The sequence below is a fragment of the Schistocerca serialis genome, chromosome 7 (assembly GCF_023864345.2).
Source record: "Schistocerca serialis cubense isolate TAMUIC-IGC-003099 chromosome 7, iqSchSeri2.2, whole genome shotgun sequence".
In the NCBI taxonomy this organism is placed as follows: Eukaryota; Metazoa; Arthropoda; class Insecta; order Orthoptera; family Acrididae; genus Schistocerca; species Schistocerca serialis.
This window is the reverse complement of record NC_064644.1, coordinates 125,257,168-125,273,945: the sequence shown is the minus strand read 5'-3', so window position 1 is coordinate 125,273,945 and position 16,778 is coordinate 125,257,168. Positions and strand designations below refer to the sequence as shown.

The following is a 16,778-nucleotide window of genomic DNA, read 5'->3' as shown; positions in this document are numbered from 1 at the left end:
GATGTGGTGATTTGGAAATAAATTAACTACTTTGATCACAACAGGACATTGTTTTAATAAACAAAAAAACCTGTATATGTACATTGATTGTCCTGTAAAGTGTTACAACTTAACACAGATTCAAAAAACAATGATTAACTGAAATTTTTATGCTTTTAACCAGACTCATGTGACCCGATGTTCAAGCATGTGAGTCTTGGTTTACACAATCAAAGGCTCTCTGAGCACTATGGGACTTAACTTCTGAGGTCATCAGTCACACAACCAAAGTTCTAGGACCTGATTGTCAGACTACCCATGGAGTTTTTCTGTCACTTGTAGCCTCTTTCACCTCTAGCAATAATTTTTTCATGCACAAAACATCACGATTCACATTCCACGTAAACTATAGGTGCCTTTGAAAGTCAGAGGGAAGTAAGAGCATATAATCTCCAATAGGACCTTGGTTAGTAAGGTATATAAGTTGAGGACAGTTTTATAACTAGTCCTAAGTATTTTATTAAATGTGAGTTGTAACTTTTATATATTATTATATTTGATCAAGAATGAAGGCTTCACACTAGCACATCATTAAACTAGATCACCAAGTGAATGTTAAAAGGCAATTTTTTAAAGATTTAAATATCTACAAGAATAAGCAGAGTTAATAGGTGGGCTGAAGTGCAGTTTTTTTACTGTGTTGTAACTAAAACAGCCACATATTCCAAACTGATTTTTCTCCCAATAACCTCCTCTTGCAGTGATTTACTTTTTGTGTAAAAAGTAACGAATTATATCAGCTACTCTAATTCTGTTCTTATACAGGTGCATTCGGTCATTTTGTATAAAGATAGATTGTCGCTATTTCCACAATAAATACTCCAACACTGATGGATGAACTCCCTTCCATGAAACATCCTCTGCTAACAGCAATAAAAAGGAGTAACTCTTAAAATCATTTGTACAATCAACTTTCTTCCTAAATGGATCAAATATTGCCTTTAATATTTAAAACACATCAATCAAAATGGTTCAATTTAAGAATACTGTAATGGGAAAGGAATGGGATACACTTCATCACCAGGCGATACATCCACATCTTGCATTATATGTCAAGTATCTTCAGATTTTCATGCTGTCACATAAGGGGCACTGTTTTTAATTACTCTTATGCTGGAAGACACCGATTAGTTTATCCATACTGGTTACAGTAACTTCTACAGTGTGCACCCCTTGGGTGCACAAAGGGAAAGAAAAAGGTTTGGACCGGTATCAACATTCACCTTCTCCTTTTATTTATATGTTCAATACAGTCTGACGGATCAACCATCTCAACATCAAATATGCATTCCTAAGAATGTCTTAGCGTTTATTCATAGCAGTAATTTGTGCATGAAATCTTCCAGGAGATGCCATGACCAGTCGTGTTATTTGCTCCAAGGGTCAGTGGAAAGTTAGGACACCATCTACAATAGGACTAAGACCAGTAAATAATTTTTAAACGAACACTGAAGTTTAATAATTCGTCCATTTTGAGCGATTACAATCATATTGATTACACAGCATGTCCTAGAGGAATAATTTGGAGCAAAAAAGTATAGTATACGTGGACTCAACTGCATACCTTGAAGAGCTATGAGCAGTTTTTCCATCTTCACTACTGTGAAATGATCTTGTATACTGAACAAATGCTCACAGCTCTTAAGGTATGCATTTTGGAGCCCACATTGACAAGACCTATTTGCTCTGAATGACTGTTCTTGTCATATCACTGAATACTGACCACCACTCCTGGATTATCCTGCGTAAACACATGAACTGACTCCTCAACAGAGCACTGCCAAGCAATATGTGAAATGTTAGAACAGAACGTTAATTATACCCAATATTGAGTATAAACAAACTGTTCAATAAAAGTTTTGTGTCACCTGCAGAGCTGTGAAGGTGTGTGGATTTAAAATTAAGGGGTACAGACAATCAAAGAATAAGCCTTATGGAACTAAATATTTTACTGTCAAATAAAAACAAAATAACAGCAGTTTGTTACAATGTACACACAATTATACATCCAAGAAATAAAAATCTGCTGCTGGGTTAAATTCAGTATCATACTGGCCCAACACACGCCTTGTAACATGCTCGGATGCTCCTCCCAGGCTGTCCGCAAGAAGGTTGAGACACTGCTGCTCGAGCCTGTCTCGTTCTTCTACAGGGGCTATATTGATGTTACGCAATATGTGGGGTTTGTGTGACTGTGCACTGTAAGTTTCGATTGGTCCCAAGAATGCTCAATTGAGTTCATGTACACAAATACTACAGGTCATTCCATTCAGTTGATTCCTGCCTCCTAGAGGGCAATATATACACTGAGGGCACAGTGTGCTCTTGCAGAATTAATGCAGCACCAAAATATTGACTGTAGAGCTGGCCAACAGATTAGAGAATCCTGTTCTGGTATTCCACAGCCCTAAAATTACCCTCAGTGGTGACGAGATACTTCCAATGTCCATAGAAACTAACTTGACCCACCTCACCACTGGATATATGAGACTGCATGCCTGAAACTTACATTCAAACCTAGCCACCTCCGTGCTCTCTAACAACGATCATAAGATGTCAGAATAATCTTGCCTGTCCTTGACAGTAAAGGGAAGGAAGCTGTCATTGATTCAGATGTCATTTGTCTCTCATGCACCAGCAAGGGGTGGTTTGTACCAATGTTAGCAATGGATGTCTACATGCAACATTGATTATGTGGAGACAGTTGCGTGCAGTGTAGATCAAGAACGCCCTCCCAATTGCCTCCAAAAAACTGCACAGACTTCTATTGCAGTCTCCTGGGGTACCTATGGTCCATAATTTGTAGGCAGCAGTCATTAGCTGTGTTGACTGCAGGCAGTCATTACAAAGCAGATCTTCAGTGTGTTTTGTGTTCACAATAGCAGTTAAATGAGGTCACTATGGTGAACATCGCTTCGGCAGAAGACTTATGCTGACAACCCTGCTTGCAACAAGGTGACAATGAGAGGACACACTCTTAGTCTAAATGACTTAGGCAAGTGACTGAACAGTATACAAAGATGTATTGCCCTGTTTAAAATAGCCACAATATGCTCTACTGACTTCAATGATATTGCAGGTTTACTATTCACTTTCTGTAGCCAAAGGGCATTCAGAATAAGGTTTTAAATACAGAAAATACAAACGATATAAGTTAAGTTATAAGAGTTGAAGGATGTGAGGACGAGGCAGTAATCGAGACAGGAGTGAGTGTTGTAGACTAAAGGGGCCCTCAAAAATTCAATACGTAATGCTCAATACTGAATATTATGCACTTATACTGACTGTCAGAGCATACTGATGGTTTGTGCAATATATTGAAGGAATCTGCAGGGCTTTAAAAATACTGACACTTGCTCAGTATATTGTACTGTGTGAGGATAATATTGTGCAATACACAGCAGCAGCAGCAGCAGCAGCAGCAGCAGCAGCCGCCGCCGCCGCCGCCACCACCAAGACTTCGTAATTCGTGGACATGTAAAAACTGATGTAGTGATGCTTATGAATCTGAATATATCAGAGTTGCAGACGTGCACAACAGAAAGACTATATAGCACATTGAACTTTCGGCCAAGACGTCCTGTCCTCATTCGTTCACAACCTCAACACCTTCTCTCCCATCTGTTTCACCTGGCCCTCCCCAACCCAGTGTGCCACCTTCTAGATGTTGACCTCCCTCTGATGGCTCCATCCACATTAAACCCACCAACCACCAACAGTACCTGCATTTCAATAGCCACTCACAAACACTGTATCTGCAATGACAAGGACTCTTGTCCTGTATGCTAAGCGTCTCCAAGACCTTCAGACAGGCACTATCCCCCAGACCTAATCAGCAAACAGATTTCTGGACTGGAACAGCTTAACCACATCCTTCATCAGGGCATTTATTATCTACCATCATACCCTGAAATGAGTGACATCCTACCCAAGATCATTCCCATCCCTCCTAAAGGGGTGTTCCATTACCCACACAACCACAATAACGTTCTAGTCCATCCCACGCCAGTCCCAATCCTAATCCCTTGCCACAGGGATTGTGTGTAAGACTCATGTCGAAGACCTGTCCAATCCATCCACCCAGCACTTCTTAATCCAGTCTTGTGACAGCCTTATCCTACTCCATCAGAGGCCAGGCCACCCGTGAAAGCAGCCACATCATATACCAGCTTTGCTGCAATCACTCCACTGATTTCCACCAGGATGAATGGCCACTGCCAAACTGTGGCTGAGAGAAAAGTGGAGAACCCTGTGGCACAACATGCAGCTGAGAACAATATACTTTATTTCAACGGATATTTCACAACTCAGGCCATCTATATCCTCCTCTCCACCACCAGCTTTTCTGAGCTGTGCAGAAGGGAGTTATCTTTACAACACATTTGCTGTTCCCAAAATTATCCCTGCCCCAGCTTATGGTAATCTACTGACCCCACACCCTACACCCAACAGTTTCCACCTCCCTCTGTCCTATCACCTCATCCCAACTGAAATCCCCTCACCCTCATTGTTCGTATTTCTTTCTACCAATGCACTCATCGGTCTTTTCCCTTCTCTGCTTCTCTCCTTTTCCATTCCCCATTCCCCTATTCACCCCTTCCCTCCCCAAGCCTCCCCACAACCTGGCAGTATCATCCCACCACCATCCAGTCCCTGCATGCTATGCCAGACGGTGCTCTTCTCTCTTACACCCTTATCCTGCTATTCCCCCCTCCCTCACCACATTCCGAATTGCTGCTTTCATTCAATGGGATACTTGCATTCCAGCTGGAGTGACCAGGGATAGTGGTCTTTGTGTGTGTGTGTGTGTGTGTGTGTGTGTGTGTGTGTGTGTGTGTGTGTTTTCAATATGTAACAGTCTTTCCATTGTGTCTGTCTGCAAATAATGGTGTTATCTTTACAGAGAGTAGCCTTCTATCCTTTTCATAATGTTGGCGATGCTTTAACCTGGACTTTCCATTGTTTAATACATATGTAAAGGCAGAGGAAAGGAAACATATGCTGAAGTGCACTCAAGGAAGTATTTTTATTACATATTTAATACTTATACATTAATTAGACGAAGAAAATTTGACAAAAGTTTTTAAGTGCAGGGAAATAACACTCAACTGCTTATTTATTCATTTCAGAAACTATAATTATCTATCGAAGAATTACATAACAACACTACCTGCCAAACGCTTACAATAACGTATCTTACTCCTTTCAAGTTTATAGATCACTTCTTGCATTATGGAAAACGAAATACAATAATTATCTGTTTTTGTTGTTGTTTTGTTTTGTTTGGTTTTAGGGTGCAAAAACAACTAGGGTCATACGCGTCCAAGTCAAAACTATAAAACACGAAGACGGAGGGGGTGGGGGGTGGGGGGAGAGTTAAAAAATGGCTATATGTCAATCCCAAGTGACTTGGGAGAAGACAGCTAAAGACAGGGATGTGCAGAAAGGGCTATAAAGACATCATACAGATATGGAGGTCCAAGACTGAAAATTAAATTGCCTTTGCCATATTGCTACAACAGATAAAAATTAAAACATGGTTGACAGCCCACACGTTGTTTGCTTCAATGGCCGATAACTCAGATCGGAAACCTAGGCAGGAAAGTAAATGATTAAAAAAAAAGGGCATTCCATCAGAAATTGGCGGACAGTTAAAACCTAGGCACAATGTGTACAAAGTGGCAGGAGAGCACCACTTAATAAAGGGCAATGGCTAAAAAGGCAGTGCCTAACACGCAACTTGGTTAAAATGACCTCCTCCCAGTAGGAGGGCCGAGAGGGGATCATCCAAGCCCCTGGGAGAGGCTTAACAATTTGGAGTTTATTCCCGTGAAGAGATGACCAATGGAAATGCCAAAGCGAACCACCACCTAACAGACGGCGACACAGAGATCATTGGGGGGAACATCTGAACTAGGGAGCAGAGGTATGAGGACTGCAGCCTTGGCAGCAATGTCAGCAGCCTCTTTTCCTGGCAGATTGACATGCCAAGGAACCCATATAAACATCACAGTGGCCCCAGAAAGAGTGAGCAAGTGACAGTTTTCCTGGACCCATTGCACTAAGGGATGGGCGGTGTACAGTGCACAGAGACTGAGGGGAACAGAGAGTCTGAGCAGAAGACTTGTATTAATGTGTCTCTGCAATACCTGTGCGACATGGATATTGTCACCATTTGTGGTGCAGTGTTCCTGTGTACAAGTCATTAAGAGCAATACAGATTGACCTGGCTGGTCAATTCAATAAGCAGCAGCTTATGGGTGGTCCAAATATTTTTCGTGGACTACGAATGCAGTTCACATGAGATGTCTAAGCTGTGTTTGGAGGTAGTACATGGCTGACCTTGGCTGCAATACAGGGGAACCGTGCTGATTATGGTGACCTTGTACGTATTAAACAGAGACGGAGGGGAACTGAGACAGTATGAGCAGAAGATCCAATTGAAAAGCCTTTGTTGTCAAATGTACTCCGAAGCCCGATACAGGGCAAACAGCTTGGCTGGAAATACTGAGCAGTGCACCAGAAGCCGCCGCCGAAAAATGTCGGCGTCAATGACAGAGGAACACCCGACACCATGATCAGTCCGAGAGCCTTCAGTGTACAGAATGGTACAGTCGCAAAGTTCCATGCGAAAGTCGTGAAATTGAAGGCGATAGAGTGAGGCTGGAGTAGTGTCCTTAGGAAGTGAATGAAGGCCAAGGTGAACATGGGCTGCCACAAAAAGCCAATGTGGTGAAAGGTTCACACTCATCAGGAAAATTGCAGGTAGTGTGAAGTTAAGCTGCTGGAATGAGAGCCAAAAGCGGACTTCAGGAGGTCCAGAGAAGAGGGACGTGCTCCATACTGGCAATCACAGGAGTCATCTAAGAAGAAGGCATAGGATGGGTGGCCAAGCATACCTCCTGAGGAGAAAGTCACAGCAGTAGGACAGTGGGAGTTCAGCAGCTTCAGCATACATACTCTCAAACAAGCTAGTGCAAAAGGTGCCAATAGCCAACAAGATGCCACAATGGGGGAGAGCATAAGTTTGACAGACGTGCAGATGCATAAACAAAGCACCCATAGTCTGATTTCGAACGGACAAGGGACCAGTACAAATGGACAAGGGTGGCCCGATCTGCACCCCAGGAAGTATCACTGAGGACACACAGGACATTGAGGGACTGCGTACAGCGGGTCTGCCAGGTAAGACACATGGGAGGGCCAAGAGTGTTTCCTACAGAGCATGAGCCCCAGGGCAACAGGCTCAAGATGTTAAGATGGTGGGAGGAGCCAATTGTACCACCAGAAATTCAAACAAATGGTTTTGTCAGTGGCTAAATGAAAGCCATTGTCAATGCCTCATGAGTGAAGAAGATCGAAGCATCGCTGAAGACATCACTCAATGAGACAGGTCTGTGGAGAACTGCAATAGATGGCAAAATTGTCAACGACAAGGGAGCCGGAGATGCCCTGTGGGAGAGGGTTAATGGCGTTAGCAAATAGAATGACGCTCAAGACGAAACTGTGAGGCACACCATTTTTCGGGACAAAGGTGTCTGACAAGGCAGAACCCAAACATACTTTGAAAACTCTGTCTTTTAAAAATTTCTCAATGAAACGGGGTAGGAGGCTATAGAAGCCCCACGTGTAGAGAGTGGAGGATACTAGTTCTCCAGGAGGTGACCCAGGCCTCCCCCAAATCCAAAAACAGCCACAGTCTGGCATTCCCCCAGAAAAACATTCATGACATGGGTGGACAAGTGAATAGATGGTCGACTGCAGAATGGCACGCTCAAAATACTTACTATGCAGTGGTTAGTAGCTTGCGAAACTTGAGTCACTATACCAGCTGGTCATGAATCATACATTCCAGTACCTTGCAAACACAGCTGGTGAGTGAGATGGGGCAGTAGCTAGAAGGAAGGTTTTGTCCTGAGTGGGCTAAAGTATGGGTATGACAGTAGCTCCATGCCAGCAGCTGGGAAATGTGCCTTCTGCCCAGATGCAGTTGTACATATTAAATAGAAAGTGCTTGCCTGCAAGAGAAATGTACTGCAACAAGTATAAGACTTTACAGTTATTATAAGGAAGAAGAATCAAAAATATCATGTACCTTTTCTGTGGGAGAATAAAGAACTTTTATAAGCAACCAATCTACCTATTGTATACTTAACTGCAAAAAGGAAAAAAGGCATCTCTCATTCCTGGATGGAACAATACGTAAAATAAGTGTCAAAGGCAACCAACCACCTACAGCAGATTGATGTGTGAAGCATAGAACCATTATTCAATGGACAGTGTTACATGTTTCTACGCTGCACCCATCAATCCATTAGAGGTGATGGGTGGTAGCCTTTGGTTGGTTGGTTGGGGGGAGGGGACCTAACGGTGAGGTCATCAGTCCCATTGGATTAGGGAAGGATGGGGAAGGAAGTCTGCTATGCCCTTTCAAAGGAACCATCCCAGCATTTGCTTGAAGGGATGTAGGGAAATCACGGAAAACCTAAATCAGGATGGCTGGACACGGGCTTGAACCGCCATCCTCCCGAAAGTGAGTCCAGTGTGCTAACCACTGCACCACCTTGCTCAGTGTGGTAGCCTTCCCCTTATTTTACGTGTTAACAACAACAATAAGTGTATTGTTATAAGATTTATTAAATAATGATCTTCCAAAGCAAATGATTAAGACTTGGGAACAAAAATTCCTCTAGTCTTGGTTAGTGCATATTCTTAATTAGTTTTTCTATTTATACTGTTAATGAATTCTCACCCCACCAGAGGACAGATAATAGTATGGTATGACCCAAAAATACGATTCTCTACTGGATAACATGTTGGAGTTTTTTAATATCATATCACATGGTAGTGAGTATGTGGCTGATCTTTGCTACTGTGACCGATCGAATTCTGTCACAGAGCACAGCATCTGTAACAGTTTTCAAGCACCAGGGTACGTCCTCTGACATCCAGGAATATGCAGGGAGCAGTGGGCAAGGGCGGGTGAACAGCTGACTAGCGAGCAGTTGGGCATTCACAGCATAAAGTTCATAACTGCACGGCCCCATTGTCAAGCGGCTATGGGTGAGCATGACCAAGTGGTCTGCACATGCAGAGAACACATACACTGGGTCTACCTGGCAATCCAAGCCGTGTCTGTCCATAGGTAGCTGTGATTGTCCATGGGTGAACTGACATGTGTCTGTGTCCCATGGGGCATTATTTGAACATTTTCATCTATACTTTAATAATACATTGCACATGTAATCAATCTGAGGTTATACGAGAGACTTATTGAGAGGCACCAAACATATTCAATGCCTTGTCACCTTTGTTCTTCAGTTTTCTGAAAGTTGGGCATAAGTATCCACTTTTTTTAAAAAAAATAAACCTTAACAGTGTTCATCATATCACTGTAACCTGAACACCAATGATGCCACTCAGTTCAGTTCACTGACTGCCTCTATCATTCTCTTTAATGAACCTTTTTTTATTTTTTTAGTGGGTTTCAATATCAAAATTTCATGTTTAACTGCACACAACATAAATCATGACACAAAATTCACTGTTGGAAATTATGGGTTATGCATGAAGTTTCAGTACTGTTTACTCTATGCAAATCTCATATTTAGGTATTTGTTATTATCTCAAAGTTTCAAGTAACCAGTGCATGACACTTTATACTGTGCCTCTATTTATCTTAGCCCAACTTCCTTCCTGATAAACTGCCTACATGGAGGAAACACTTATCAAGGGCTGTCACTAATCCACATCCTGTCTACTGACAACTGCACAAGCAATGAGACATTACCACTGTAACTACTGTAGCACGAAGTGCAGAAGCAATTTAAACAGTAACTGAAAGAATCTATCACAACTTCCAAAATAAGCATCCCTGTTCAATAACAAGGCCACCATTTAAATGATGCATCTATTATGAAGAAATGGGAAAGTGCTTTGATGACAGTCTTTATAGAAGTGAAGAGTGATTTGTCCCAACACATTTATTAATCCTCTAATTAGAATACAAAAAATGCCACGTCAAAAATTAATATTAACATTAATTTATATAAAATTACTGCTAATGAGATGGAGCATTATTCTGCAAAATCCCACTTTCCTTTATAATGAACATTAGATTAACATAAGACTTAATGAGCACATGTATCCTGCTCAAAATAATTAGTTTTTTCTTCATAACATGTTAAAATATTCTTGTCTCAGCCTGTTGTTGATTTTCATTGCTGTATATAGGGGAGTGAATACATAGTTTTAAGTGTTAACAGGAAACACAAAAGTACCTTTATTTTTGTACTACATGAATGACCAGGACTTTTTCGAAGAAGAAGAAGAAGAAGAAGAACAGGGTTCTCACAGTAGTGATAATTTTGAGTATAAAGGTTTAACTATTTGGTAAACATTACAGTAAAATGGGTGTAACACAAAAGGAATGAGTTTTGAAACTCCTTCTGGTGTGACACATGTATACAATCCAAGGACTACATCAAGGAGGTCATAAAAGACATCACTAATTACATTGAACCACAATACATCAGGTAACTAGCTGCACCTTGTTACCTGCACTGGGTGTGAATTATGGATCTGGTGACAAATCACCATTCACAAAAGTAAAATGACAAGAAACATCCTGATTGACATCTACATCTGTCTTCCACAAGCCACCTTACACACTACAGCAAAAGCTACCTCATGTGCCACCATTATTTTCACCTTTCCTATTCAGTCTGCATATGTTGTGCAGGAAGCAAGCCTCTGTATGAGAGCAATTTCTTTGATGTTTCTCTCATGGTCATTCTGTAACATGTATGTTAAAGGACTCTTCTTGGAACATACACCATGTGCTTTTAACAGCATGTCTCTTTTAGTTCTCCCGCTGGAGTTGGGTGAGCATCTCCACGACATTTGGCCTGTTGTCTTTCAACTGTAGACCTCTAACCAATGTTAAACAATTTTTCTGATGTTTCACGGGCCCAAGTGGCTGGCATTGCCAAAGATTCAACCTCCATTGATGGTGGTCATAACCCACAAAGAGACAACAGTGCTGTGTATCTATCACACTCATTAAACAAGCTTTGATTAAATACACTATTTCAAGTACATTTATGGATATTTTATAATTGTCACTGTTTTCAGTGACTGATTGCCAACTAAGTAGCACAATACTAAATCTTTTCTACTATTTGTGCACAGTCGGTGATTAACCAGTCGTTGATCCATTGCATGTTTTCCACCCTTTTGCTATAATTTCCTACATGCTGTCTGCCTGTCTTAACAATAGTTATACGTGATAATTTATATAACATACTATAACAATTAAAAAAATAATAGGCCTGCATTACCAAAGACATTACGAAATTAGTGGATTAACAACAAGTAATAATTTTGCAGCAAAGTGCAGATCTACTGACAGCTTTTACTCAGTTACATTCTTCTGTGAAATTCAGAATGGTGAGTTTCCAAATAATTCTTACAGCAGAATTCTGCGACAGGACTTCTCAGATTACTAAGTGGTACACAGAAATGGTTGATGGAATTGACCAGTAACAATGCGAATATGACACATATCTCTTAACAGAAATTACAGAAGCATTCGTAACAGAAATATAACAGCTTAAATAACTGGACATCAAAGCCCTAAAATGTGATGGTGTTATCATTGGGTCTGTTGACCTGCTGATAATGGATGTTACTTTTAACCATGACTGAATGATGTGACGAAGGTAATGTGATGTTATAACGACTATGAGTCTTGTTCTGTTATGTATTTTATGCATAACTGATTCCGATGAGGTTTATAGTCACAATTTTGATGTTTAAGGCTGAAGCAAGATGACTGGTATCAATGTGTTCCATTTTCCTCTAACTTTCTGAATATTTATGACAGTTTGCAATACTTCATCATAACAGAAATATCAGATAATGTCAACAATTAACACATGTCAATCAGCAATAATGGGAGCTAAACCTGTCCTCACCCAAAGGGTTGATTTGAACAGTTTACCATGGACTCTACACTACAACCAGGCATTTTTAACATATGCAGATCTGTCACAGGTATAAGGAGAGATAAGCAAATAAAATATTCCAGGACTTACTTCAAACCTTTGGATATGTAATCTCACACACCCAACTAGCCACTGACAAGCATAATCATCACATGCTTATTGATGCTTCTTATGGAAGGTAATTGATCCAGGGTCAATTTATTTTCCATTTTATTTGTTTATTAACATCATTGCACATGTGATGTGAAAACAATAGAGCAAATTTGTATAAGAAGATGCCTTGCATGTGAATATGACTAAGATGTATGTTTATCAATGTATGAGAAATTGTATCAAGTTTGAGAGTGGTTAGTCAATTCTTCAAAGTTGAACAGCAATTTTTAGTCAACAGAACATCGGAAAGATAATATTTCTTGTTAGTGAGATCATGACAAAGAGGATGACTGTTTATAGATGGTATCACTGGTGCTAAAAGGAAGCCTACTGACAATAACAAACTTTTTTTGATGAAATGGTTATTGTATTTAACGTAAGAAGGTAAGTAGCAGAAAATGGGCTGGTAGTGCTGCCCGACAACAGTAATAATCAGTTCAATTGGAACATGGTAATGTATAAAAATGGACTGTCCTGGATGGATACATTTGTGAATTTCTGAATGTATATAGATGGTGGTAGTTGGGGGGGGGGGATTGTGGTGTTGAGCAAGCATATGGTTTTAGTTAATAGTTTGTGAATGGGTCAATGCATTTTAGCTGATGCTGAAGCTAATGTATTAGTACTTTGTCACCTATTCAATCTAAGTAATATCCTTGTCCAGCCATCTTTGAGTCACATCACCGTAGTCTTACTGTGTAATACCGAAATGCAAAACAAGTCCTACGCATCTGTTCAATGAATCTTACACCAACCACCAATTTCTGCCGACAATATATAAAACTTTATTAGAGGTGCACACACTTGTAAAAGCTGTCATGTTGCACAATAGTTTCATTACAATTTCTGCAGCTTTCTGTGTGGAGGAAACCAATTTGTCATAGTAAAATTGAGGCCAAGGGAATGTTAATTGCAGATCATATCAAAATGTATTTAACTTAAATAACTGCTTCATGATCTGCATCATTTGGTTTCTCTGATGAAAGATAAATGTGTCTGAACTGTACACAAATAGTCACTATCCATCCAATATGCACTTCAGCCTGAAATCTTTTCCTACGAGCTATTCTCTGTCTGCCATCTTTTTCTACTTCCTAGTTCTCAATCTACCCCCACCCCCTCCTCCTCCACCTCCCAATGCTTCATATATTTCACTCAATTAGTATATCTGGTTTTACACATCACCCAGATGTACAGCATTCACTGTAAAGCAATAGCAGGGATGTACCTGTCAACTAGATCCTGAACTGTAAAAGACAGGAAATGACCTAAATCATACCAACTCAACTTGCCTCTTCCCACAGCAATAAGCAATCTATGTCTACTTTAAGTATGTTGTTACCAGAGACACCATTTGGGGGGAGACACACACAAGGTTCAGAGACTGAAATGATAAACCAAGAAGAGGTTTTAGGAAGTATTAACCAGTATTTATAAATGAAAGTACAACTAATCTGCAAACAAAATCGGTCACTTGTTTAATTTTCTAACAACTATGCTACCATGTTTACTTTTACTGACCTAAATTAAATAAAAATACATGCACATTCTACAAAACAAAGTGTTTATATTATGTACACATGTAAATGAGCACGAGAGAGAGAGAGAGAGAGAGAGAGAGAGAGAGAGAGAATAAAATAAAAGACTGCACTATCTAAAATGTGACTGCACCAAAAAGTATACCAAAACTACCCAACAAACGCCACACTGGATTGTTTCAAAATGTTTACATTTAGATGAAGAAATATAATAGCGCATGCTTAGTTGATATACCACTCAATGGAAGTAAACTCACCTTAGCTCATCTGTGTCGGGCATTTTGGTGTATGGTAAAATGGCAACAATTCTTTTCTTATCGTTTACTGGTTCAGGTGGTGGAACAGGATGCATTAACCTTTCGCGTTTCAAAAGGTCTGAGCAGCTTGTGTAGTAACCTATGAGATCAGACAGTGAATCGAACTGCCTACCACCAATGTAGAAATCACCACAGACAGCAGTTATCCTTAAACAGAAACGCAGTTCATTAGTTTGTGTCAGGATTATTAGACGGATCGTTGCTAAATTTTAAATGCTGTTACCTAAAGTGATTGATTCCTGTTCGACCAAGATACGATAACACATACGACCCTGGTTTTCTGTCACTTTCACGAACAAGGTAACTTCCCATTTTTGCTGCTTGCCATAGACGTTCTTCGGCTGTATACCGATCAAGCCGTCCATGGTACCATCTGCAAAACATTGAATTTTTTGGTCTTTTGTGATAAACAGATGATGGCATAGAAACAGTCACATACACAACCTTGCATTTTCGTGTGACAAATCACTAACAAGTCTTATCACTCACAAATTTTCAGGAGGTGCTACTACCGTTGACACATTAGCACCTTCAGCTTCTTCGGCGTCTCCCAAAAAAGGATCGAACTCCTCCCCAATAGCACCGTCGTGTCCTTCATCACTCCCTGTGCTAGGGGAACCCTGAAGCTTTTCTTTCGGCAGAATTATCCCCGTCGCCGGTCCACCCCTCACAAACTCAGCCATCTTGGCTTTAATATTACCTTCCTATTACTAATACCTTATCATCCTTCACTCCCCACACGCCTCGCGCTATAATGAAAACTGACTTCTACCCTAAACGTCAAATTATCTTTGCACTACACCAGACGAATAAACAGGTTATAATGTTTCACATCTTTGCCTGCAAACAAAGTACTATCACAGATTTTCTAACACGCGTGTTGTTGGAGAAGGGTAATTTTCATAATCACTTAAGTCACTTCTTAAGTAATAAAAGGAACTAGTTAACATAGTTGTTGTAGTATTTAGAATTCCATAACATTGCCAAAAGGATTAATGCTACGGATTTATAAACAATTGTTTGTATTGATTATGTAGCTGAAAGTTTGCACGTGCAGAGTATTCCCTTGCTGTGAGGAAACTCTCGAAGTGACAGTAACATTTTGAATCAGGGATGTGAATTTGGCCAACCTGCAAATATCGAAGTGCTTTGTTCTTCGAAAGAACGCGGGAATCACAACACAAACAAACAAGTAGAATTTTGTGATTTCTTAGATTCAAGTTCATCGAAAGACGAACAGCCACTTTATTTGCAAATATCGCGCATTTTCGTTAGTAACATGCCGACTGTGTCAGATGAACAAATCAAAGGTGCGTTACGAACCACTGAAATTACATTTAATACTCTGATGTAATTGATACACCATTTCGGCCTTTTTGTTACAGAAATCTTTCGAGAGTATGCCATTTCCAAACACAAGGATGAACTAATGGCAATACTGCAGACTTCTGACGACCTTCAGCATCATTCAGTTGTAGTTCAGTAAGTCATTCATATATACTGTTAAGAAAAGTGTCAAAGTGAAACTTTGCCTTCCGTAGCCATGTCTGAATATTAATTAAATGTACGTTATCCAGAAGAAAGTAATTGATGCTTATAGGAACATCCGAAAAATAAGATTAAAAAGTTAATGATTTCCACACATGCACATTTTCTGCTCTGTTTCCCACGTGGTTGTTATTCTCAAAGCACTTTTGATATACAATTTGTTATGAACACTCTGACTGTCCACTACCTGGAATTTCATCCTCACGAGAACTGACGATTCCAACGTATTGGTATTTAAAAAATAACTAGACAAGTCACTTCTTGAGCATAGGAAAATATGTGAATCATCATGTAGTAATTCAAACATTTATCATAAAAGTCACTTAATAGTTAGTTATCCAGACAGACTCCACCATGTTAGCTAGAATTGGTATTGTTGAGATTGATTTGTAGATTGATTGTTTAGCCAGGTCACCTCTTCAGTTGACAGATGCTGTAGGTGTTCATTTCAAGAGGAATGGGAAATTACAGAAGAGTGCCATTTTTATTATTATTGCACCTGGTAGTTCAGCAGTTTCAGAAGTGATCTTGATTACAACACAGCATGTGTTATAAACATTAATTCTTACTGTGTTACTTGGATGCAAACATTTTACAATATTTTAGGAGTTAATCCAATTTTGGAATTGTTCTTGTATCAGAGCTTCATCTAAAGTGCTTTCCACTACCTAAAATATCTACCAAATTGTCTGGATCATACCGCATCACTGTGATTTTCTTTTTTTTTTTTTTTTTTTTTTTTTTTTTTTTTTTTTTTTTTTTTTTTCATTGTGATGAGCATTTTTAGTATAATTAACATGACAGCTTTGTAAAAGGATGCTTTACTAACTGAATAGAGCTGTATATGCACTACAGTGACTGCACATATATGAACAAGCAAGAACCACAGAGTAATAGTAAAAACAAGGAATAAACAGAAAATATTTGATAGTAATTTAAAAATTTGACACATCCCTTTAACTGATATTGACACACAATAGGAAGTTCAAATAAACAGTGACTCCCTAACTATATTAACGACATCTGATTCTACTATCTTATTGTAAAATGATATTTTGTATCTATATGCTTGGATCTAGAATTTGTCGCAAGTTTTTTGCAAACTAAATTTTTATTATTTCAATATATTTTAAGTGACTTTGTGACACTATTTGGCTCTACCTTAGACATAACTTGTC

At 39.7% G+C, this 16,778-nt stretch overlaps 2 protein-coding genes across 3 annotated transcripts in view; one reads left to right on the top strand and one right to left on the bottom strand.

The window, feature by feature from the left end:
• Positions 1–14,874, bottom strand: part of LOC126412314 (ras GTPase-activating protein 1) — a 149,893-nt gene extending 135,019 nt beyond the window's left edge. Inside the window, exons 1-3 of one of the 2 annotated variants that reach the window (XM_050081835.1) lie at positions 14,542–14,874; positions 14,276–14,425; positions 13,993–14,199 (exon numbers count right to left, since the gene is read on the bottom strand). In XM_050081835.1, coding sequence (XP_049937792.1) covers positions 13,993–14,199; positions 14,276–14,425; positions 14,542–14,735 — 551 coding nt within the window. In that variant the 5' untranslated portion in view covers positions 14,736–14,874. The remainder of the gene's footprint in view (positions 1–13,992; positions 14,200–14,275; positions 14,426–14,541) is intronic. The other variant, XM_050081834.1, reaches the window with a different exon arrangement.
• Positions 14,875–14,999: 125 nt separating this feature from the next.
• LOC126412312 (DNA helicase MCM9-like) overlaps positions 15,000–16,778 on the top strand; it is a 167,707-nt gene continuing 165,928 nt past the window's right edge. Inside the window, exons 1-2 of the mRNA XM_050081833.1 lie at positions 15,000–15,362; positions 15,438–15,534. Of these exons, the coding sequence (XP_049937790.1) occupies positions 15,332–15,362; positions 15,438–15,534 (128 nt within the window). The 5' untranslated portion in view covers positions 15,000–15,331. The remainder of the gene's footprint in view (positions 15,363–15,437; positions 15,535–16,778) is intronic.